The 25010-nt window shown below is 42.4% G+C and overlaps 2 protein-coding genes across 6 annotated transcripts in view; one reads left to right on the top strand and one right to left on the bottom strand.

Annotated features, from left to right (window-relative positions):
* Positions 1 to 1802: 1802 nt before the first annotated feature.
* On the bottom strand, positions 1803 to 4556 carry LOC111261951 (uncharacterized). 4 transcript variants are annotated; one of them, XM_022835868.1, is made up of 3 exons: positions 4467 to 4556; positions 3141 to 3475; positions 1803 to 2585 (listed from the first exon to the last, which is right to left on the bottom strand). In XM_022835868.1, exons 2-3 carry the CDS (start codon positions 3441 to 3443, stop codon positions 2121 to 2123), a joined length of 768 nt encoding a protein of 255 aa, XP_022691603.1. In that variant the 5' UTR covers positions 3444 to 3475; positions 4467 to 4556; the 3' UTR covers positions 1803 to 2120. The 4 variants fall into 4 exon arrangements, with proteins under 4 accessions (XP_022691603.1, XP_022691601.1, XP_022691600.1 ...); XM_022835866.2 differs by lacking the exon at positions 4467 to 4556 and adding an exon at positions 3945 to 4090; XM_022835865.2 differs by lacking the exon at positions 4467 to 4556 and adding an exon at positions 3677 to 3938.
* A 489-nt stretch (positions 4557 to 5045) lies between these two features.
* Positions 5046 to 25010, top strand: part of LOC111261946 (PP2C-like domain-containing protein CG9801) — a 61284-nt gene continuing 41319 nt past the window's right edge. Inside the window, exons 1-3 of one of the 2 annotated variants that reach the window (XM_022835857.2) lie at positions 5046 to 5116; positions 5863 to 6065; positions 23737 to 24149. In XM_022835857.2, the coding sequence (XP_022691592.1) occupies positions 5878 to 6065; positions 23737 to 24149 (601 nt within the window). In that variant the 5' untranslated portion in view covers positions 5046 to 5116; positions 5863 to 5877. Of the gene's footprint in view, positions 5117 to 5612; positions 5747 to 5862; positions 6066 to 23736; positions 24150 to 25010 lie in introns of those variants that run through there. The other variant, XM_022835856.2, reaches the window with a different exon arrangement.

The raw sequence follows: 25010 nt of genomic DNA, 5'->3' as shown, positions 1-25010 counted from the left end.
AATCGTGCCCAAATCCGACCAACTGATGCGGTAGTGACTACGTGGCACAAAGAAGGCAGCGTCAAAACAATATAAAATACGCTCAGATGTCGCTAAGCGGTACCGTATATAACTATCGATATCAATCTTAGTGAAAAACAAGCCAACGCAATAGATACTTTTTTTTTTTATCAAACTCTATTGCTTTTTGTTATTACATCGATAGATATATAGCATACAGGTGTGACCTTGTGAATAGGCCTTTACCAACGTAACCTTTTTTTGATGGGCCATCGAAGTTGGTCTTCTTCTATTGATGTGTCTAAAAAACTCTTTAGACCAACTACATATTTATAATTTTATTTTAAAAAATTCATTTCTCTTAATGCTAAAAAATTCTATCGAAGTAGACGTTCTTTCCTACGAAAGATCCTAAATTTCTATAGCTGCATATATATATATAATGTTTATGACAACTTGCTAACTTATCATTTATATCATAGTAAAACTTATATATTATTATGTGTGAGTTCTCTAACTTTTACTTTCTCTTTAAATTTATATCATCTCTCTATGGTCTGTATAGTGTATATTTTACATTTCATCAGTTTTTGTAACTATCTCTTATCATTTCATTAAATTTTATTTATAATCGGCATTGTTCAGTCCTAGAAGCACCAATTCTGAACTAGCCTGCCTTCACATTGGGCTTTAGCAACGGTTTTTTCGATAAGCTTGTTTGTTGTTCAGGAACGTAATTGAGAAGGAGCCGCTTTTAGCCCAGGTAACTTAACTGCTATAGCCAAACTGATCCATCATTAAGTAAGTGTTTTGTTGCGGCAGACGAAAATTATCTTTTCGTCGCTGTTCTAAAAAGGCTACGAAAGTCTACCTATCTCTGTCGTTGCGTTCACATTACCGATAAAACGACAGTAGCGAACTGATCGATTATGCTCATATATATATATATATATATATATATTAAATTAAAACGTTGCGATGTTTATAATAGATATAGTAAAAAAAAAAGTGGGTGTCTCTTTGGCAAGCGGGTATTTTCGGAAATAGTAAGAATCTTCAAAAGCAGGCTGTTCGTGTTAAAGACCTTATTGAATTAATAAAAGGAACATTGAAATAGAATAGGACACGTAGGCCAAAGAATATCGAAGAGGTCGTTTTATATCATGACCAGCGTAGAATATTTAGGGTGACCATGCGGCCTTTAGTATTCGTTTCGAGAAACGTGCCCTTCTCACTATTGTAGTTGATTCTTTGAATGTTTTGCTAATAAATCGTTATTCTACACATCTATTTTTATTGAAAATTTACAGTTCTACCACAGACTTCCAGAGATCCCTACTTGTTTCGAAGGGTCATATTCACCGAAGCAGGCCAGAAAAGTGCTCGATTCAATTTGACCTAATTTGATAAGAAGTACAAACTTTTGGCCAAATATTTCAATTAGAGATTTAACGTACAATAGCACGCGAGCCTACGGCAGCAATTTTTCCTACGGTTTAATTCTATACTATATACATTTTAGAATTATGCCATGGTTCATTTCGTGAATTACATTCAAGTGGTGAAGTATTGTGGTATTTCTCATTTGACGTGACTTCCTGTTTTGGCACGTTCCTTAAAACGTTTGCAGGCCCATAACGGCAAATTATGTTAAAAAAAAAATAATAGAGCACCAAAAAGCTACAGAACTAGCTAGATAGACTCAGCGGGAAAGACGCAGCGTACCGTATCGTAATGAACGACCCTGATATTATGACCAGCTACGCCAACTTCCATAGAGAAACTAAGCTAAGAGAAAAATGTCGAGAAGACACCGAAATATGAAAAGAGTTTATTGCCTAAAAATGGGCTGTACGCTATTTATACACATTATTTTACGGCCTAACAGCATTAGCATTTATGTATTCCGTCGAATCCAATCGTTGATACTGTTATTACGATTGTCAGGAATGGTATCCATACATACATACATACATACACTAGGTGACTTAACATCACGACATCGTGTCAACAGGGTATCTTGTCTAGAACTCTACTGCTTAGTCAATAGATATACCATGACTCGCAACAGCTGCAGAGGCGTTTGCGCATCCGAAATAATTACTTTGAATACAAAATTATTATGTAAAATTATCGTCCAATTTGATAATTTTCGCTGGTTTTCTGCCCTCGGCCTCGACAGGACACATCTGTGAGCTGGTACCCGGCCGATCAGCGAAGCGTTCGCCATCTTCGTCGATGTCTTCGCGTTCAAGGGAAAAATCCTCGAAAAAATGACGCTGAATCTCACCTTCCGCTTTTTGGTCTCGATCGTCCTCATTGTCGATGTACATCTCGCGCTCCTCGTTGCCTGCATTGCCATTATCTTCTGCTCCATCCCCTTCAACCTCCTCCTCCTCCTCCTCCTCTTCCTCCTCTTCCTCTTCAACCACTTCAACTTCATCAGCCACGTCGTCGCTACCGCGATCGAAGAACGGATCGTGGCCTTCGTACGCTCCGGCATCGCCACTGCCCGCTTTATAGCGGCTGATTATCTTGAGCGCCTCGTTGATGTCGAGTTCGAGCGGAGCCTGATTGACTGACAACTGAAACAGAGAGAGGAGATATCTGTGACATTCTGTCTTGTGCCCATACATATCCAAACAGTAAAGTAAACGCTTATTTGTCTACCATTTTATCTACCATAACGCACCATAGTAAATTGTGTACTATATCGTAATTACTTCACTTATATAAAGGTCACGTATGTAAAAGACTTATCTCAGCGTTAATATTACCTCTAGAGATAAAGCCACAGTGTGGGCTGAACTATACGGACAATGTCGATGAGAACCAATTGATGGGCGTCTAGATCTTGTTGTACCCATAATCGAAACTGCAATTAGCCGTCACTTCAAATGCTGGCATGGGATCATTCAAAACGTAAATACCAAATTAGGCAATAACATCTTAAGTGATTGCTGTTTGGCCTTCTGGTAGTCTCTCGTCTGTGCGTGTCCTGTAGACCTCGGTCATGCGTCAATAATACGGCACGCAATATGTGTGAACTGAGTTCATGCTTCATACACAGTACATCTAACTAACGTAACTACTTCATATTACGGACTCGCTAGAATGAGCGTGTTGTTGTGAATACACACTTCATTTTGTTCGTGCTGATGGCGCTGCGAATCAAAGTCTTGCACCCACACCCGAGTTCCTCTTGGCGTACTATCCTCGCCGCTCTCGAAGACGAGATCACTACGAGTCACACTTTGTTCACCGACCGGTTTTTGGTCTCCCCGAGCGCCTGTTGTCGCTGCGCCCATGCTGATACGGATCTCTGAACGGATCGATAGCTCCTCGATTTTCAATTTTTTTAGTCGCTCCTTAAGAGTGACCAAAGTTTCTTTAACGGCGTCGCGTTCGGCCTTCAGGTAAGCGGATGCTCCAAACGTGTTCATTCCCTTTGTTCGGTGTTAAATGCACGATGCAACTGAAACAAGTTAATACGGACGCTATAGGTTAGCCGTGTCAATAAAGAAGGCTGAGAAGCAAACGCAGACTCGGTCGGCTAGCTTTACGATACTACAAATAGCACGACAACATCAAGTCAAGTTAAAAGCAAATATTCTCAGGGTGCCTCAGGAGTTTGACATGTATGTTCAGGCATAGATGTCAGACTCTTTCCATTTACCTTCAACGTTCTTTATTAGCACGTTTCACATCGTTCTCTTCTGATTAAGGTTACCCTTAAATTAGAAATCGCATTACGCGCTTACTGTTCATTGCCATATGCCAGCAAGAGGCAGACACTTAATAAAAACACAAAGCGTTTTCTTTTCTTCGCGCGTCGGACATCCGTAGTAATACTATTATTATTTTTATGACTACTATTATCACCATCACTAGTAACTAACAACAGGCCGGAAAGGGACACCCGTAGCAAAACATCCCGCTCATACCGCTTCGTTCATATCGACGAAAATACACGTTCGAAAATGCCCTCCCTTCATAATAACTGCGTATCCTTTCTCACGTTCCTCCCCTAAAAACGCGTCTACCTTCTCCAGTTCACCACTGTGCAACGCTCGCTTAGTTGCTCGCTCGCGATATCGTATCTACCCAATAGAGACTGAGCTGTAGTCTCCTTGCAGAACACAACGTACTATTTTAATGCAAACAATCCCTCGCCACTTTCTGCCAGATTACCCTCTCCACCGCACCTACAGGAGCGCCACCAACGTTTGAGCGCCAGCGGTGTTCGCAGCTATAGGAAGAGCCGCGGGGCTGGGTGTCTCGATAGCTTGTGGCTGCTGTGTCCAGATACAACGAAGCGGCCGAAACAAACGGAGACTTTTGCATCGACTAGAAAAATAGACACGCCACAGTCGAACAGCAGACGGTCGAGCCAGAAAAGAAAAACACCGCACAGACAGATCGAACACACTGCCCTCTGTCGTTGCGGTTTGCGCACGGCCACTTACTCTTTTCATTCGGTGGCTAATGGAGCCTAGGTGGTGGTAAACCGTAGCTGCTAGTTGGCTGGCTGGTTTAGCGGTTAGAGCAAGCCTCGTTCGCGCTTGCTTGCTTGCTTAGTTACTTGTCTACTCTCGAACGTGTCGTCGATGTTCAGCGTGCCATCCAATTAACAGGACGCGTAACACTGCTATTGTTGTCCACTGAACACGAAACGGCAGCAACGACAACAACTACCGTAGCAGTAAAAAGCAACACTGCTACTCGGCGGCTGACCGTGCACAATGTCCTCAAATTATTACTATTTCGATATGTTAATGAGTGTATGACGAAAGTAGTGGTAGCTGCAGATCGACACCGAAAACAGTGACGCCAGCGTGCCGTTATAGTAGGCACTCAACTGAAGCCGCTGCAAAAAAAGCGGCCCAACGCCGAACGTCGTGGTGAACGTCGATAGCCAGCGGCGGCAGCGGCGGCGGCGGCGGCGGCGGCAGCAGCAGCAGCAGCAGAAATGATCCAATCATTCGCCCGCCAGATGTGAGACATCCTCGTGAGTACGACCAAAACGACGGTGGCGATCCGACGCGGCTCCCAACGACAAAAACGAGCAACAGAACGGCGGGCGACGACAAGCGTCGTGCTGATTCAGAAATCTACAGTAAGCCTTAGCTTGTAAGGAACTAGCGGCAGGTGGCTTAAAGTACGGCACCGCTTTGAACTGTTAAGGCACTGCAATCGCGAGTGAAACTACTAGACAACTGGAACTCCATGATAGAGAGGTGTACAGAATGATTTAGTTGAGCTGGTGGACAAGCGCAGGCAAATTTTGGCGAGACGATTGGCTAAGTCGTCGGCAGGATTAGGATCAGCTGGCTACATAATTATCAAAGCATAAATTTGTTATTAGTACACATTAAATAAGCACCGTTCCCTGATGAGTTGAATATATATCAGTATAAGTGTCGAAGAGAACGATTGTAATTAGATTTTTACGAGGAGCTGAACATGCGGAACACTGTTTCTTGTTAAGCAAAAACGAACAATTTTTAGCAGTGACGATAACGGTGGTAAGACGGTAACGGTGCTGTGAGACGTGAAAAAAACGCATCCAGCACCTTGTTCAATAACTAGCCATCATGTTGGTTTGTAGACGCCGTAGTAATTAGCAATGCCCTTGTTCCTACGGATGATATTCGTGGACAGAACGATCAGACAGAAAAGCGTCTGACATAAGACGTCTCGTTCATTTAATTCTCTGCGTTTACTTAATTTGAGCCACAACTGTGAGGTGAGTGTCTCTATTAGTCTGAACTGGAATAGACTAGGTGCTTCGCTTAGCAGCGCTACCCTCAGAGTCGGTCAGACTATATAGGCAAACGAGATGCTGACGCTTGATTCTTCCAGGGGTCTTTAGTCGAAATGAGCGCGCATACCCTGCGGAGTCGCGTGGCCGATCTCTGGCGGAGCTTTTCATTCAAGGACGGATGCGATGAGCAGCGGGATGCTTCTGGAGTGTCAGGAGTCCTCAGATCCACCATGAACTCTGATCAAAGACAACGAACTCAGCAACATCAACACGACAGCTTTATACACCGATATTTGAATGGGTGAGTGAGAGTTCTCAAACAGGGTGCGAGGCTTCTAGCTTTATTCAAACTTGCGCCAAACTACCAGAGTTATCCGTATGGAGTACCTTAGACCATTCGGGAATTTTCCAAAAATTGCTCCCAATAGAATCCATGTATCCGGCTATGAGATCGTCAACTTTTGATTGACGTTGACAACATCGGTGAAAATAAGTGTCTATGATATCTTAAATATTCACAAGGAAAGAAAGACTAAACACTGCAAAATCTCGTACGACAAAGAGCTCGTACTTACTGACTACTTTAAGAACAGAAAAATTTGCTGTTAATAATGATACTCTATTAGATTGTAACAATGAAAGGGAAGAACTTCCAGCTGATAACTAGGAGACTGTGTTTACATCTGCATACCACAGTCTATGGTAGTATATATAATCTAGTACGTAAACATCGAAATGTGGGTCCGTCACAAGGTCGTTACTTCTTTAGTAGAACGATAACAGACGTATGCACGATTTAGGTAAAATAGATAACATGCCCGTACACATCGGCCAGATTATAATAGTCCCTTGGGTTACTGGACCCATTGACGTTGTTTTACATATTTTGCTTTGAAAAGTCAGGGTTAATATAATGAAAAGAAAAACGAACAGATTTATGTTTGGAAATGTATAAACCCTTAGCAATGAGTAAATTAATCAGAAATAATAGACCGAATCCGTTCATACAAATAGCTCGCCGCTGAGTTTTATGATAATAGGCATTGTCCGAAACGCTAGGAGTTTACGAGTGATTAGGTACGAACTTTGTGGTTTTTTAGTAGTCCCAAACATGTATGTTTGAGCCATGCTGGGCTGCCCAGCATTAATATACGATGCCAAAAACAAATCAGATTACCACGATACAGAGTAGTGATAAAATTAATACTTACCCGAGGGTCCACGTATAGCCGAAAACGTACAATAGTTTCATGCTAGAGCGGGTCCCTAGAGCTACCAGTCGATGAGTGCAAACATAAAAAAAATTAAAAGAACAAATAAGAGAAACCACCTCTATTGGTAGGTAATGGGAAAAAATCTAGTTGTATCGTGTTCAATAATTTTGGTCTGGGTAGCCCTTGCTAATCTTCGAGTATTGCCTACTTGTTGTTTTTTTTTTTCGAGGAACCATTCCGACCAAAAAATTATCGAAAATGACGGAATTCTGCATTTAACTTTACTCATCATGCAGACGACAAAACCTAAATTTAAACGTTCAACGAATCTGCTCTGTTCGAAGATAAATGCAATGGATCAGGGATATCGTAGGCGTCTGAAAGGAAACGTTTAAAACCCATTGCTGGGTTTCGGCGCCGTAGAGATTTCTGTAGTACAGTTGCGTGCCTTTTGTTGAAGTCAAATGCCTTGTTTATCGTTGTCTTGCACGATACTAACCGTGCGATACGCCACTCAAATCGTTGAGGACTACTAGCGAAGGTAACTTAGTCTATTTTCAATAAGTTCTACAATTTACCTTCTGCCGCATATAAATTGATCAGGCGACGAGTGTGCAATTGTCGTAAAGATGATAAAAATAGCAGTTTTGACCAGCCAGAAATGACTAAGCCACAGTTCTTACGGAAGTACACGTAAACAATGCCGAAGATGGACCGAAATCGTCGGGACAGAAGGAAAGTCAAGTACTGTCAGTTATACAAGGAACTTTTTTCCTTACACGTAGAACATCGCGATCTTCTGCAGTCATTTGGAAGAATGCAGTCACTTTGTTTACCGATTTTTATTTTTAATATAATATACTGTATTTTTCAGTAAAGAAGTGCAGATCACTGATAAGTAATCTGGTATTGCGTTGAGATCGTATATGAAACGTGTCGTGCCAAGACCTTTCGCAACAACTTGTGTGCCTAAGCCCCCATTTGATATACCACTTTAAACTCCGTCTTGTATTTTAAAGTTAAGAATAACATTATATAAAGAATGATTTTCTTAATGATAAGCTTTGTAGTACTATATCTGCACGCCTAATTACCTCTCTGTGGCTTATGGCAGGCTACATCGGGCGTCTTATCCTTGATTTGTCCTCGTTATCCACTTCACCTCTATTAAAGAGACGTCTCGTGTTCGCGCGCAGCCTTGAATGATGCAGTATTTCCACCTATATTTTTGCTGATATAGCGACGATACTAACTGTTCACGGGGCAACGTAATCTACAACAATGTGCATCGACAATTGCACACTTTCTTGGATAGCGACAGTCCCAAGACCATGCTAATCTTGTCCAAAAAATGAGTAAACAATCTTCTTAGTTTCTTAGTCAGATGGGCGTTGTGACCCAGGCACTTATTGAAGATGGCCGATATGGTCAACTTTGCCCACGCCAGCGACCGCAGCGGCTCATTAGCGATGTTACTCTCACTCAAATTAAACCGGCGACATATCACACCATATAATTACCTGTCATCACATGGACATGCTACCTGTGGTATACCTTACCTGGTGTTTTTCTGTGAAACGTCAAAATAAGTTACAAAAAATCGTTGCGAAAAACACAGAAGTCCGTAGCCAATTGAAAATCGCTTTATGCCCCCGCGTTCACCAGATAGGCTGCCGTAAGACATATTAAGACAGCAGTGAAAAAATGAGACTGTATAAGTTCTCGAAAGTACTCGAAACGGGACTGATTTATATCTATAGTGGCAAATATACGACATCATCCTTTGCAAACAGCCAGGCTCAGTAACTAAAGTACTCGTCGAATTTTATCGTTCTGAGCATTCTATCATGAATAGTTACAGAAAATCATTATTCTGTTTAGTACTGTCAACGTATCCTCGCTTCATCGATGTTTGTCACCAAGATATTAAAGAAAAAGTAATCCAAGCGACACCTCGAGCCCAGATCACGACGACTGACTTGCTCAGATCACTCATCTATCTGACTGTTAGCTAAAACAAATCGCGAGAACAGGTCACAGTTGCTTCATTATATCAGTTAGTATCGATCATAAATGATATGATGGCGCAGAGCAGAATCTATAATGGTTCTGTGTTTTCCGAATATGTGGTCTAATGAAAAAAAAAAATAGTTCAGAATAGTAGGCGGTACTATTTATTTGTTTTTCTTTGTTGGTCGCGGCAGCGATCTGCTTATCACAGCTACCAGGATCTTGATTGATCAATATAAGAGTAAGGCAGAGGCCAGATAAATAAATGTTGGTTGTACCCCGTGGACTAGTGATGCCCATATTTACAGAAGCATAGATTTTTATAACGAACTTAGGCTTGTCGGCTATGGAATAGGTGATTGGAGTTCTACGTTGAATCGTGCCGTCAAGTATTGCTTGCCGATATTGCGCTTTGATTAAAGCAAGCGGGAGGTGGAAGGCTGGGGACTGCGAGACTTCAGGGGAGGTCCGGCGTAACGGCCCAGGTCTCGGTGAAGGTGACTCACGAAATTCTATAACTGGCCCGCGCCCCTTGATACTGGACGATGATAACGGAAACGTAGTTTGAGTATTGCGAAAAAGATTCTGTCGCGTCGCGGAAAATGATTTCCGGGACGCGGGATAACGACGACATTTTCGGAGGCGTTTTTTTTGACAACCTTGTCGTTGTTATTGCTTTGTTTTTAAATTCTTCTAAAATGTCCATCGACCATAAAATATCCATTGTACGAACTCGAATATCTGCTATTTTTCAGTGTAACACAATCGTAATATCACAAGCGTATTGATGAATATCACACACGGCTAGCATGTTCACAACAGCATATAAATGACACTTGCATCGATAGGCCAATGCAAAGTGTAAAATCCAGGACGCGTAGTTCCTATAGCTGTTAAAGGATTAGCACTGTTTGAAGCTCGGGGGGGGCGTAAACATTTGATGTTAATGAATTTCGAAGTACGCTTTCCTTGTACGATGTGATTGCACGCAAGGGCTCAGTTAGTGATTTCGAAATACTGCTCACTAGCTCCTGCTCCATTTTCTTTAAGGACGCATCATCAACGTTGATTCACTATGTGATATTAACACACCAACTGATCGAGACTCGAGTCCATTATCCAACGAATAGATTTGACTGTAATACGGACTATGTCGTGTGAGAGAGTCTGTGAGAACGCCTATTGGCGAGAGCTGGTCGTTCGCTATTTGATACGCGTGATGTCTACAATGTAGACGTATTTGTGCTGCGTGTGTTGACATTAAAGCCCGCCGTAACTATTCATGGGCTCACGCAGTAGTAAAGTGCCAATCATAATATTTGACCGATTAAAATAGCTCGTTTACGCACGAGTGCCATTGTATCTACAATAGATTATATATAAAATAGGTCGGCGCTGAAATGGTGCCTACATCGAGAGGTTTACTTCTATGTGCTACCTATTAGCAATGGTCGCCTTGCCAGCGATCTTGAATGATTAGTGCTGTTTATCTATGGATTAACTTGTCAAAGACCAGCACAGGCCCTAGGAGGGGTTTAGGGAGGATAGAAGGGCAAAGGATCGCCCACTTTACGACAAACCGGTTCAGCTATTAGAGTACGGGGCGGTAAGCTGCAAGATTTGTCCTTGATAACAATGTGCCGATGTAAATGTCTTTAGATAGAGCGACAAATACATTGTAGGGTGTTCCGATAGTAAAGTAGGGTACTGCTGTTCCAAGTGTCTATAGAGTAATTCTGGCATACAGTAATACTATGCATGTCTAGCTAAACTACTGCTATCATTAAAACCAATTCAATCTTCTAGCGAAATCGTCACTTTGCATGTACGGGTAAAGTGTAGATGATACTACATTCATCCTTACGATATTTAGCACTTTAAGCGCCGGATATATTCGAAAACATAAAATCGATATAGGCTAAATTAACAATGGGGTTTGTATCGATGTTGACCATCCCGTGTTGATGGGCTATCGTTCTTAGGACGGGTCCCACTCAACGTCAACGCTGGTCTGATTAGCAAATGTATGCTTATTAAGAAATCAGGCAATCCTTGCTAAAAGTGTCACCACTTTTGGTCAGTGAGCGAAAAAGCACTGTTTTAAACCTACATTTTTTTCCCCCATTCTTCATAGTGTTGTCACGGTGAACCTTGTTCGCGCACGGTCATCTACTGTATGGCATCGGCTAATCATATATATATATGCGAGTACGCGGATGGTCAGCGAAGCTGGGCTGAAAAGACGGACTGCGAGAACTATTCATACGTTTCCAGTGTAGTTTCACAGAATCGGTAGGCAGTCGGCATTTTCCTTTACTCTTCCTTGCCATTATCGACACGTGAATAGACAAGATCCTTCGTTCGTGCTGTCTTTAAGATAGCGATTTTCTCGTCAGCCGTCATGCGGTGATCTATGTGGTTTTCGCTGCTATGCTCGCCTAAACAGTAATATAGAATATACGTTGAGGCAGCCGATGCCGCGTCTGTTGTCGTAGTTCGAGTCGTTCATTAAACGAACCAGTTTTGCTGGCGACGCGAATCTTAGCGCGAGTTTGTGCGGGTATCTTACACATTGGCGATAGCTGTTGAGAACCGTGTTACAAATCTGTGGACAGATGGGATCCCTGAGGTAGAGCAATATATTCTTTGTTGTTCTCTTTTGCTCCCCTGCTCAACGAAGTGATATCGTTTGCTTAAACCAGATACGCATACGAATAAATCAGCCTTACTTTTGCGATTAATATAATAGAAAAATAGTCATTTAGTATATAGTCATCTACGAAAAACAGCAAGCGAACGAGAACGATGGCCCTATTAAAGGCTTCGTCCATGTTCGGGAAAATCCATTTGTGTGGATCTGGACCTATCAGCTACCTTCGGAGCGTCTACTCCTCTTACCTGGATGTAAATTTTCAGGGACGCCTGTGAGTCGGTGTAGACACAAACTGACGCCGAAATGAGGGAGAAACATACAGCAATCTGAGGATTTATTCATAAACGGAGCGTCAGTTAATGGACGGAGACTGAGAACTTCTGCAGCAGAAAGTAGGTGCGGTGTCGGCTAAAGAAACCATCGGCAATCATTAACGTTAGAGGGGCAAATCCACTGACAGTCAAAATGATTCGAAAGATCTGTGAAGAGCGTTAATTGTTTCTTTCGTTTAGTAAGTGTATTTTAGGTGCAAAGTAAGCGATTTCTTCCAAGAATCAAAACGTTTGCCACTTGTCTGGTTGTATTAAATACGAAGAACGGTAAGCTTCGATACTGATGAAATTATTAGGAATCTTAGGATAATCAGCTTGCATTGATCATATGCTTTGTATGGGAAGAGATGTTGGGTTTACAATTTGTTGTGACGTCTACATGTTTCCAATACTAAGTCAGACTTACATGTGCGAACACACATGTGATACACGACCAAAGTGGATGAAAATCTAAGTGGACTGAAATCGATTTGTCTTCGACCATCCGACACAACCTAGCGCCGTATGTTACAAAAACCGTAGAGCTTTCATTGGGCCATAGGTGAATCTCTATCCAGAAGAAAAAGTACCCATCAGTGACTAATTAAATGTGTCCTGAACGAGGAATTGCGCAACCGTTAGAGAATTTCAAAACTCGACAGCAAAGGGGTGATGGTCGCCATTGGCTGTCTACGCGGTCGTATACCAGATCAGTAAGGGCAAATTATTCGTCAGGTACGCCTCTGGCGGTTCGAAGGTTTCTACTGGAGTCTTCAGTTTGTGTACGCTGAAGACGAAGAACACAAACCAATAATAAGAAAACATTACGTTATATCGTTTGTGTGTTACATTATGCTGGCAGACATGTAAAATAGGAGAATATTACCCTGTCGTAGACGTCTGCCGAAATACGAGGTCGTGAAGAAAAGTTGCCAACGGCGTCAACGCTTACGTAACGTTTTTATAATGATGTCCATTGGGTAGTTTATGTTGAACGTACGTACGTGACATGATGTCGCAGCGGTAAACTGGCGACCAGTCGGTACGTTTGGACAATCTACTACTAATCGCAAGTTGTAGCTCCAAACCGATCATATTTAGCCGATTCTTAACTAAATACGAAAGTGAAATGTTCCTTCTCATTGCAGCTGGCATGAGAAAACCAGCTTTTCTAACAGCACAGAATTTTCCCGGTTTGTAACTGCCTCTGACAGCATACGTCTAGCGTATAAACAATTTGCCGCCATTTGTCATGGTTTCTGCGTTCATTATGTTAGCCGTTATTCAAAGTGTGCCTTTTCAGGCTTTCCTGATTTCCAGTGACTTTTTTGGCTCTCAGCTCTGCTCTGAACTTATGAAGCTGGCCATTAAGCGGAGGAAAAATCCTTGGTGGTATATTTTTGCCTGGTTACGCTGTAGATCACTGCCACGTTAAAGATCGCTGGAACGCGTATTACGGCTTAATATGCTTACAGTTTTCACTAGTTATCCAGTGATACACGCAGATCGTAAGAACTCCGGAGATTGCTCAAAATCTTTTAGTGTATAGTATGCCATAGGTATGCATGCGACTCAAGGGCGATTTCGCGTTATAATCTGAGCATTATATGTATACGCCGATCCCTAAATGCATTTTGCTATAATTTTCAATGCAAATTCCAGCCAAACGGTCGGTCGGTCGGTCGCAAAAATTGGTCAATCAAACATTCTAGTGACTGTGTAGACGGTTTAAATTTTCGTTGACGGCTCACATTGTTGAGGGTCCCCAGCCAAAAGTGGGGGTTGGCGTGAGCTATCTTGTACAGTTGTGTGGGTCTAAAATGTTTTAGTTGTTTTAGCCGGTCTGTCGACCACGTGTCAAATGGCAGCAACAGCAGCAGCACGATCATTCCAAGCAGCGTGCATGGCGGCTCAACCTGTCGATTTTAGTGGAAGCACAGCGCTTTTTACACGCCTACATATCCTGATGTATCCCTAAATGATCCGAATAGACAACCTGAAATAGCCTGAACAACCAGACAGGCCTTTTAACATTTTGGTCAAACCTAATTATCGGAACGCAATGAGAAATTCGACCGAAACAGACTTAAAAGGTACACAGCGCTTTTGTCAAGACGTTATCGGGTGATTGACCAGCGGCTAGAGAATGGATATGAGCACTAGCTGAGAAAATTTTCCGCGTTAGTAAAATCATCAGATGAACCATAACCTTGAGGTCTTTCAGTATTTCCCTCTGCCAGCTTATATCTACGGCATCGTGTCGTGTTTTTCTGCTCCTACACGTAATTGCACACGATCAAGCAGATAATACAGTCTTTAATGAGAACTACTATCTCCATTTGTGGAACTAATTATTCTACGAGAGTTACAGGTCAAACCACCACGCAAACCCCATCATCTCGAAATCTCGGAACAGAAAAATAAAAGGACAGAATATGGTGAAACTTGAGTTGCCAATAAAAATCAGAATGATTAGGTTCTATCTATAGGTTAAATCGAAATTGTACCACAGCACGTATCTATGCAGACAATCGCTTCCACGGACTCTATATAGTAGTGGTAGTATTTTCGGTGCTATTATTAAGCGGTCATGTCATATTGGTGAAGGCGTGGGTGTTCGTCGACACAGGCTTCTATTAGATATTCGAAGACATCTGCTGATAAACTAAGATGAGTTTTATGTCGTAAATGCTACGTAGCTTTAACTTTAAAAATTCAATGAGTTCGCGCTAGATGCACAGTTGTTGTTGTGAAAAAAAAATTTTTAGACTCGGTGTCCTAATGAGCCTTCTAGAAACATCTTCACGGCCAGTGCTCGTTGCCGTTGGCGAAAGCGACTCGTTTGTCAGATCGAGCACACGTAACGATATTAGAGTTAATAGGATGATAGAAAGCAGAGGCTTGGAGTACTGCACACCTTTGAGCCCTTCTCGCTTCCAACAGATCCGAAATGGGTGCGTAACTACTTGACTACGCCAGTGTTTATAGAACCGAGTCGACAAACCTCCGATGCGACTCGAGGAAAGCTTGAGCAATAACTATTTAGATCTTTAATGGGTAAATTCAGTCAGACAACAGGTGTTTGCTGCGTAATTCGGGCTAAATATTAGGCAAGTTCTGTATAAGTAGAGTAAGTAGAGCTTACGTTTGCACTGCGCCTAGAGTGACGTGCTGGGCTGAACGATTTCTCATATTTGTCTTGATTCCGTTTGATTTATGATCGTCATTGTTTTATTGATTTTTTAACGATTCACTACGTTACGCACAAAATGGCGAAGACGTGACGTAGCATTCATTGAACAGCCGCATCAGCTCGATTTTAAAGTGGGGCATTTCTGGTGGATGAAAAGCCTGGTTCATTACGTTTAATCCGGTGCTCACTTAGTTGCGCTCTCGCAATGGTCGCAGCTGCTAAGCAGAGATCACTTCGGGGCGCGCTATTCTCTGCGGAATTTTTAACGTTTTCACTAACGTTCAATTGTAATCACTTCCAAGGACTTCGGAATAGATTTGTCATGCGCTTGCTTAATGTACGTATCCTACCATGGTAAGATTCAGACCAGCCGCCGTACAACGCCAGTGCGGTATTCACAGAAACTCGCTCCCGCTCGACCTCGTGCCGAAAGTTCTGTATGAAATAACACAAAGGATTCAAGACTACGTTCAAACGTTGTACTATTCTCATATCTTCGTATTACTACTTATCTTCAATAAGCCGGTATTTACTCTTCTTTGATGAGCTTTTAACTCGACAGCCATATTTGGCCTTATGGACTGGTCAGAACGACGTGTTGTCATTTGGCCATATATATAATATATCTATATGCCCTTTCCTAGTCTTCCGAGTTTTTCTCTACCGGCTTGTCACTCGAGTGTAGCATTCTCCATATCATCATTTGAGTCGGCCAATAAGTAGGACCGTTCTTTATCTATTTGGATGCTTGTTAAGTGCGGAATGTTCGCCGATTGCGTTTAGCCTTACGTGGGAACAGTGATTTCTCCGACAGGTGCACATGTTCCCTTCCTTGGGAACGAAACGAATTTTCCTGTGTTCGTTGTAGTCTAGATCAACGACGCCACTGGGACCCAGACAAATGTCTTCAAATTGACTGGTCCGTTCCGTCCACAGATAGAGACATTGACTTTTTCTTCTGGGAAAAATGCTCCAACTATTTACTTAGCCCTTTAGCTGAATGTTGCTATTTCCTGATTATATATAAATATATGTAGTATGTACTTCAATGAACCAAGCGAGATGATCATGTAAGTCCATTCTTTACTTTGGGCCGAGCGAGTAAAAACCATTTAGCCGTAAAGTCTTCAGCGATCATTCGCTTCGAAGCTAGAATGATGCAGAGAAAAAGACCTAGAACAAAGCAAGCCCGTTGTCGAAGTTTACTCACTCATCACTTCTATAGACAAACGTATAGATGGATAAGCATTATAGATAAAACGATACAAAATGCCACATAGAAGTCAGCCTTATGGACATAGGGGATGCCTTTTTCTTTATGTGCTCTCTGCTGACAACACGCATACAAGAATCTATTTGGTCTTTTAGCTAAGCTTTTGCGGTACGTTTGCTTGTTCCGCTTTTGGCTAGTTTCAGCCTTGGATAGCATGACGATGGATAGGCTATTAGGGTAGAAGCAGTCGCGCAGAAAGTCAAGATAACTCCGTTCAGACGGCTCGTCATGATGGCCGGTCAGCAACACACTTGTTTCTATTTGCGTCTGACATTAACCCACGTCGTTGCCTTGTCAAATGTATGGCATTGTTGATTCACAATTCTAGTTGCCACAGAAGCAGTACAATGTTAACTTCAGTTGCTTCGGTCAGTCAGCTACCGCTGCCCGTCTGAATATGGGATCATTTGGGTTTTTGTCCAATACCCTATTTATGTTTGGGCAGGCGAAAATAACGGGAGGCTATTTGCTTTCATACTCATGTGTGGCCATTGATGAGAATGACGAAGGGAAGAGAGTCTGATAATTAGGTTTGTGACAAGTGTCATTTACCCAATTATATTCAGGTGACGAAATTCGGGTCGTCGCAAAAACAGTTCGTATCTTCAAAGGACCGAAGCACAACATATGTCCATCTGGGCTTACAGAACGAGCCGCTGCTTGTGCGTGAGCTTCTATGTGATGGCTGGTAAGCAACCATTGGCAAGGTCAGTGGCCGGAAATTAAGTAATTGCCAAGTCGATTGCTTGGCCCAGTTCCCTGCCGTTGCGGACGACTTGTAGCGATATACAAAAACACACGAAAAAAACGCGACACACGAAAACTAACGAATGTCACATCGATACTCGTTACTACAGCCGTCCAGAACGAGTGGACGTAGCAAATAAACGATATTCTTACTCTGCGCCATGTGCGTTTTCGACGCTGCTTATGTTCAATGATATTAATGTGAAATCGCCTACGAGGCCCATGTTTTTTACGAGCAACTTTCGAATCAATCTATACAGATTTAACCAACGTAAGCAAATGTTTGCTTTGTGCATCGATTCTTCTCCAGGCTTTAAGGGGAACAGTGTCAAAAGAACAGTTTTTACGGCGCAGATTCAGTTGTCAGCATATGGCCATGATGTCTTCAGAGACTTCGTTGTAGTGGGGTGTAGAAGAACTTATAGGAAATTTGCTTTTAGGTAAAAATATCGATATGCGTGATTCAGTTCGACGTACGGAATGTTGGAAAACGGAAGTAAGCTTTCTTTAGAACACGATGCTGCAGCGAGCACATACCAGTGGTTCATTTCATTCATACCAGCGAGCATTAGCAGAGGCTGGTACGGTATGGCGATCACCACATGATAAACCTTTAATGAGTCTGATTTACTGAATAGAGGACGTTCTAATAGCTCATAATGGGACCCCGAATCCATCAAATTACGTTCTTGGCTAGGACCAAATAAGTCGCTAGAAGATACATTTTCAACTAAGCGCCTGCAAAATCATTTCTGTGTAATTTCTACAAGTTCTACTGCGTTTAGGCTTTGAGGAATGTCTTTTTAGGTCGAGGACACCTCGGCTATAGTGCCTCATATACAAAACCCCGTTGTGGGTTCTAAATAGCTAAAACGGAAGTGCTGTACCATATTATATTCTCTGGTGAAATTGTACTTCAGAGCTGCCATTCTTTTTTAGTCAAAAACAGATAAGTCTTTCTTCATTAGGTAATTTTGTGGAAGTTTCCTATGGCTAACGAATGCTAGACTGAAGACTATTATCGATAATGAGCTGGTAAGAAAATAATGATACAACCCGCTTCAAACTGTATAAAGCTTGTTGCTGCTAGGTAACTAGCTACTTTCGTCGGTCCTGCTCTCCAGAGAGCACGCAAATGCACGCGTTACTTTCTCGTGCAGTGCCTATTCAAACCTCGAAACTAAATGTTATTTGTTAGTGTTAGTGAACCTATATTGGCCCTGGCTTCTACAGAGCTTTATTGGGATATCGTATACGAAGGGCCGTAGGTTTTTCAGTGTTGAGCAAAGCAAGTTCACAGGGGATTTCAAAGAATGTCGAGTTACACTTCAGGATACGTGCACAGTTTAGCTGAAAAAACGAACTGATCCAGCGACTGAAATTATTTCTTTGATGTAATAAAAACACGAAGGTCGTTCGAAGCGAATTTGGGATCGAAGCTTGTCAAAACCTAGCCAGCGTTACCTCTATCAAGCGTCTTTGTTAAATCATATATATAAAAAACAAAGGCTATATAGAATACGGCATGATTATTAACAGTGCCCAGTCCCTTGTGTGGCGGCTGACAGGCACAAGTTGCAGTTTGTTGCAAGTTGATTGCAGTTAGCCATTAGTGCCCGGTTTCCGATCCAAAACGAACGATCCAGATAGTTACTGTTGATCACGGGTACCTGTCATTACCACCGTTAGCCTTCTTTCATCCAATAGCCCGCTTCATTATTTGAAATCATAAATTAGTTCAGCATAGCAACATTATCTGAAGTTTTGATTTATCAGGATTTGCTGCTATTTTACCGTCTGATTTGTGTCAAAGTTATACAACTAGCAAAGCAGTGATTTTCCGCGCAAGATAAGATTCATATCATACATGTGATTCATCGTTCTCAGACTCTACTAGGCGTATAATTAAGCCGAACCTTAATTATCCATTGTTTGTATCCCTCATTTGCCGTACCACCTGAGCTTCGTTCCTCGTCACGTTTTCTAGACGTGGTATTATATTTTTCTCGAATATATTATTATAGTCGACTGCTGTCGTTCGAGCCACTTTTACCAGCTCCATGACCTACAGAACCGTCGCCCTGGCATATTGTTACTGTGCCTGTGATTAATATGGCCGTATACTCATATGAACGACGAATCGAGAGGCAAACGTGATGGCAGATAATTCAAAGTACCCCTGTTGACGCTGGAGAGACGAAGATCGATGGCGAAGATTTGGCTATCGATGCTTTGTGATGGTGGTGCTTGCCGGTGTCCTTGTCAAAGCTGTTCCTTGACGTCTGTGCGTCCACGATTACAGGCGCATTCGATAGGCTAGAAAAATACTGTTGCTCGTAGCGGCAGACAATGATCATTTGAGGACAATCGCATGACGCGTTTGGTGGATGGAGATGCTGTGAAACGCGATCGTTTCGTAGCTGTGAAAAAACAGGGCCGGTGTCGAACTTTATGGCGCACTCATTTTTAATTGAAGCGTACTATTTTAGTAAATGTCTACCCTGCTCGATAATACGGATGGCTTAATCTAAGCTAATTGACGGTTTGAGCGTCGTGCCGTCAAGATCATTGGCGATATGCACTATGCGATTTGTACGACTAAACTTGCTTACTTGGGTATTCGATGGACAGAATTATCGGAAGCACGTCTGCACTATTACCGTTGCGAGAAACAACGCTTGACAGAATCAAGGCTGTTTTATAGTTAACTCATTGTCAGATTAGTTATAGACTCAGATGAGGTGTACGCCTGATCTGTGATACAATCCGCGCTGTGTGAAGATCAGACATTGACCACGTTTTCATGTCTGTATGAGCCACTGCATACGTTGTTAGCGAATTTTCGAAATTGACACATCGTAAGGCTGAACAATGTGTGATACGGCACAGCCTGGGTTTACGGCCCGTTGCGCAGTGACGTGTATGTCAAAAACAGACCTTGCCAAAAGGCAGAAGTAGTTCGACCATTCTTTTCTTGGCGTTTCACCTAAATTCTAAACTGTTTCATAAAATATTAGCCAAACGAGGTTAAGGAAAGTCCTAAGTTACAACAGAACGACTTAAACTTAAACTAGTATTGAAGCTTCTGACGCGTCGACTAGTTACTGTTCGGCTTTTCAACTCTCCAATCACATTGTCGGCCATCGTAGCGATATACTGTTCGCTACTCTGTTTCTGTCATACCATCATTGAGGTGGTGTTCCGTGTAGCCAGCATTTAGCAACTCGTTCTGTTTTCTTATCAAGGGCCCCGCATCCACGAAAATTAACGTTCTAAACGACATACAGGACATATACGTAGAAAAAGAGAGGGGGGGGGGAGGGAGAGCGATAGATAGATAGAGAGAGTGAGTGAGAGACGTAAAATACGATGAGGCGAGGGACTTTCCAAAGTTCGCCAGTTGACTAATTCAGTGTTGTCCGGCACGATGCGCTGTGCCATCGGTCACCGCCAGCTAGACCCGCGGCTGGATAGGTTCAATGGATCGTTTTAGATACGACGGTCAGTTTCGACTATAGAAACAAGTGATGAAGGAAGCGTTCGACAATGAAAAGTAAATGCAGAAGCTATATATTTGTCGTCACTGGAAGAACCGTCAATGCTATCAACGCACGAACAGGGTGAATCACTTATATAGGTACGAATGGTAAACATCGTCGATAGGACACAACGTGGGGATCTGGCTACTTTTCCATGGGTGCAGGTGCGTCCGTCGAAACCATCTGCTTAGAAGATAGAATTTATATTCTATCGGCGCGCAAAAGTCAATGTTACAATTAAGTTTAACTTAATTATCATAAACGCTATACGAGATAGCGATTTGAGATAGCTCAATCAAACTAATCGATACGCAGTCAAGCGGTTTGTCATAGACATTTTTCTGGACAGTTCTCTGCGGTTAAGATGATGTCCTGGCATAGGCGACGGTGTGAGAGATGTGAGGCGAGTGATGGAGGCGCTTTTGGCAATGCCTTCCAGTCGTGGGGTCAGTATAAGCGCTCGCTGGTTGAATCGCTCTACGTGATACCACAGATAAAATGGTAATTTGATAAACCTAACTCGTTTGTCGACCCAGGAAAACGGGAGTTACAAGTCGAGGATATTATGGGCCGTGAAACGTGACCATGCTGCGAACGATCGCTGAACGTCATCAAAGCAATTCGAAACCGAAGAAGATTGCTGCTTCAAAAATAAATAGATGTATTATCCTTAATTTAACTAACTATAATAATAGTAAGTTGCATCGATCAGAGGTGTTGCCAAGAACGCTTGACGATCGTTCATCTATTCCAGTTAGGTTTTCTAGAATATATTAATATTTTCTATACTATACCCATAGGATTGGTGTGCAATAAAATTGTCAGCAGATATCCTTTCAGCCATTATGCTTCCAGTAGCAAGAACGCGGATCGTACCATTTGAAGATTTCACTTACGTGTCGTTAGTGGTTTGAGGGAAACTGGCGTCCTTGATTTCCTACCCCACCTTAAAATGAAGCCTACTTTTAATCCTCGTAGGGATAATACATATGGTCCAGGTATTTTCCCAGTAGCCGAATATAGCACCGGTTGTATTGTTTTTCTTAGGCTGCTTCGAATAGTGACAGACTGAAGCAGTTTGTGCTTAGCTCTGCACACTATCCAATTAAATATATATATATACTATATTTTTAAGGATGAATTTATGGTGTTGAGACAGGAGTACGTTGTAGTGTTGTCGATTTGCCACCTTCCAATAGCCTATACAGTGGTGAGTTCGATGGCTGAGTGACAAAAGACAGACGTAGAATAGACAGGCACCGTCCGAAATAGCAGTATTTGTTTGTAATATGGTTTAATTAATATGGAGATATATATTCGTAGACTTGGTGTTTCATTCGTATTCATCGTGATCCTGAAAGGAGCGAGATACAAACAACTTGCGGTTGCTTCTACTTGAATGAATTCTTCCTTTGTACTCTTACTTGGGCAAGCAGTTCTTCAATAGACGCTGAACACGGAACCGTGGTTGTATGGGAACAGTCATTATAAAATGATCATCATTTCGTATGGTAAATAGCCGGGCTCGGTATAAGGATCGAGACAGGATAAACAGTTTCCAGCCTACATATTCTTCGCCATCTTCATCCTGCGAGGGGCTTAGTGCTACTATTTAGGTTGTGTTGTCTTAGTTATCCCTACGGTGTACCTTTATGTCACTAGTACCAGTAGTATCATTGCCCGATAAAATGAATGATACAACATAATGGGTACGAAATGCCGCCGCTGCTGCCTGCCGCTACTGGTGAAGAAGCTATGTGCCCGAGATGTGGCACGGTGTGTGGGGTTTAGGCCCGTCTTGTCCTAAAGTATCAAAGCTCTAGGTAGCAATTTCACTAAAATATCACCATCCTACGGTTGTTCTAACAGTTTCTGAATCTAAATCGGTAATAGGTTTAACGGAGGGCCTTACCACTCCGCGGTTAACGCCCTAGTGAAGGTCCACGTGCCACTCGCGTACGCGGTTTTCGTTTCTAATCCTTGTGGTCACTCATATAATAAGAACTCAGAAACTTGTGGCGTGAATATTGTCCATGTTAAGCTTATGGCTGTCTGCGAAACGTAGAATTACTGAAACTTCCTATGAAATATACTGGTCGGCGGTATGACCATTGTTCAGTAGATCTACTATAATGTATTCCTTAATTTCTAAACATTAATACGATCAATAGCGACATGTGGATGCAAAAGAAGCTTCAGTAGAGGGGCTTACCATGAAATTCGTTTACTTTATGGCACCGTGAAAATTTTTGTTTTACATAGTTAAGGGTTTGGCTGTGTTGTTTGGCGAATTCTATTGTATTACAAAGGTTTGCTTTGGAACTAGATTGTTCCGAAATGATGGACCAAGTGTTAGAATCCACTTAGTTATCATGTATATCTGATTAAATCCTCTGAACGTAGAGTAAAAGTGTGAAGCAGAAGAGATTTTCTGAGTAGTGACAGCATATCGTCGTGCATTTAGAGACAGTTCTGAGAGTGTTAAAGGAGTTACAATTCTGCGTTCAGACCTCCTGTCTTCCATTGAGTCCTTCATTGCCTCCCGTCGCTCATGTACGTCGCGTAGATATACCGCGAAATCGTTATTTTCAATATAGCACGACAAGATGCGTTCGTTGCCTGTTTTTCAAAGCCACAACGTTGGGGCGCTTCAAACTGGGCCCATGTTAACCAGACATGATTCACGACGTTTGCGACCCAACCATTATGCTGGATATATTGCAGTGGCCTAAATGCCCCATCTGGGTCACTCTGTTCGTTTACGTTATGACGATTAGCTTCGACCTAGCGATTAGCGTAATAGCGGAATAGAGGCTTATGCCATAGATAATGCCGATGTACATGTGAAAGCCTGGAAATCGGACGATATCAACATGTTGAATTGCGATGTCCACTATTGTTCATAATCACGGATCTTGAAGAAATGCATCCTCGTTTTGTCACCTTTTATATTTCTAACGACAATGACAATGGAAAGGAGACAGCGCTTTGCTTTCTATGAGTTAATATTTTTATTGCCTTCTTTGTTGCAGTGAGACTGGTGTCTTTGACAGCTTTAATGGCCATTCAGTTAACGGGCGCCAGCCTGGACAAAGTGGTGGGGGCGGCGGGAGTAAAACGCCGGGTGATGGGCCGGCTTCGGCGGACGCAGAAAACGGCGTGGTTCCGGAGATCCGGCACGGAAAATCTTGCTTCGACCTTCCAAGCCACGCGTTGGCATACATGCGTCCGCGGGTGGTCGCGGCTCACACCGGACCCAATCGAGGCTTATGCTCCGTCACGCCAGATCCAATCAACGCTGAGTCGAGTAGCAACGTGAATGAGGTCCCCATACAACAGGTTGAGCAGCAGCGGCAGAAGCAGAAAGCCACACCAAAGGCATTCTTTCCTACTCTCGACACGAGCATGGAGTTCATCGATGAATCTTCGCCGAAGAGATCACAAGGTATGTATGTATAATGAGTAGGACCTAGAAGAAGGAAGAGAATTAAACAGGGAGCCTGTTATAACAGGTTAGGCGTGTGGAATAAAAAAAAACTTTACTAAAAACCCACTCATTTTACTAATTTTTTGTTCTCGTCGACACGCTTTTTCAGTTCTAATCCTCTCTGTGTTGAGCGACCTCCTAAGATCTTCAGTTTGAAACTTCATGCCTACGCCATTATGGTCCGTAACGTGGGCACCGAACCTAAGCAGTTCAGTTCTTCGGGCTTTAAGCAACTGAACGCAGTAAGCGTCCTCTTACCTCGATGTATTTCGCAGATGTTAAAGCGTACGTGTGAGGTAGCGTCTTCGATTGGAAGCGCTGAAGTTTCAGTGGTTTCAGTGGCTCTAAAGGGATTGCACGCTTCTACACATAAACGCTGTAAGCCGATTAGATATGAGAAGATTCAAATTAATCGTTGAGGGGCAAGCCTTTTTTACATTAATATCTAGAGTCATACTTCCTCGCATTCACAGACGGAAACATATGTAATTCGTAATGTGTCACTTAGTTTCTGTCAATTGGACTAAAAATAGGAACTCTTTCAATGAAGAACAGAAAGCACGTTTTCGCATTTTTTGACTCCCCCCACCATATTCGGCTATCAAATGAGTGGATACTTTCTCTGAAACGGTGAATCCGAAATAAGTTTCCACTATACGATAGCTAAACGAAGTCATAGAACAGGCACGAAAATATCAAGAAATACCTCATATCAATGTAATCGATAGATATTCTGGAATGGCTGGTTTGACTATGTAAGCGTATTCATTTTTCTGTTCCGCAGTAAATGCATATACAATACATGCGGGCAATGCACGT

This window comes from Varroa jacobsoni, unplaced genomic scaffold (assembly GCF_002532875.2).
Source record: "Varroa jacobsoni isolate VJ856 unplaced genomic scaffold, vjacob_1.0 scaffold_617, whole genome shotgun sequence".
Classification (NCBI taxonomy): domain Eukaryota; kingdom Metazoa; phylum Arthropoda; class Arachnida; order Mesostigmata; family Varroidae; genus Varroa; species Varroa jacobsoni.
The sequence above is the reverse complement of the archived record's forward strand: the minus strand, read 5'-3'. Positions and strand labels throughout refer to the sequence as shown.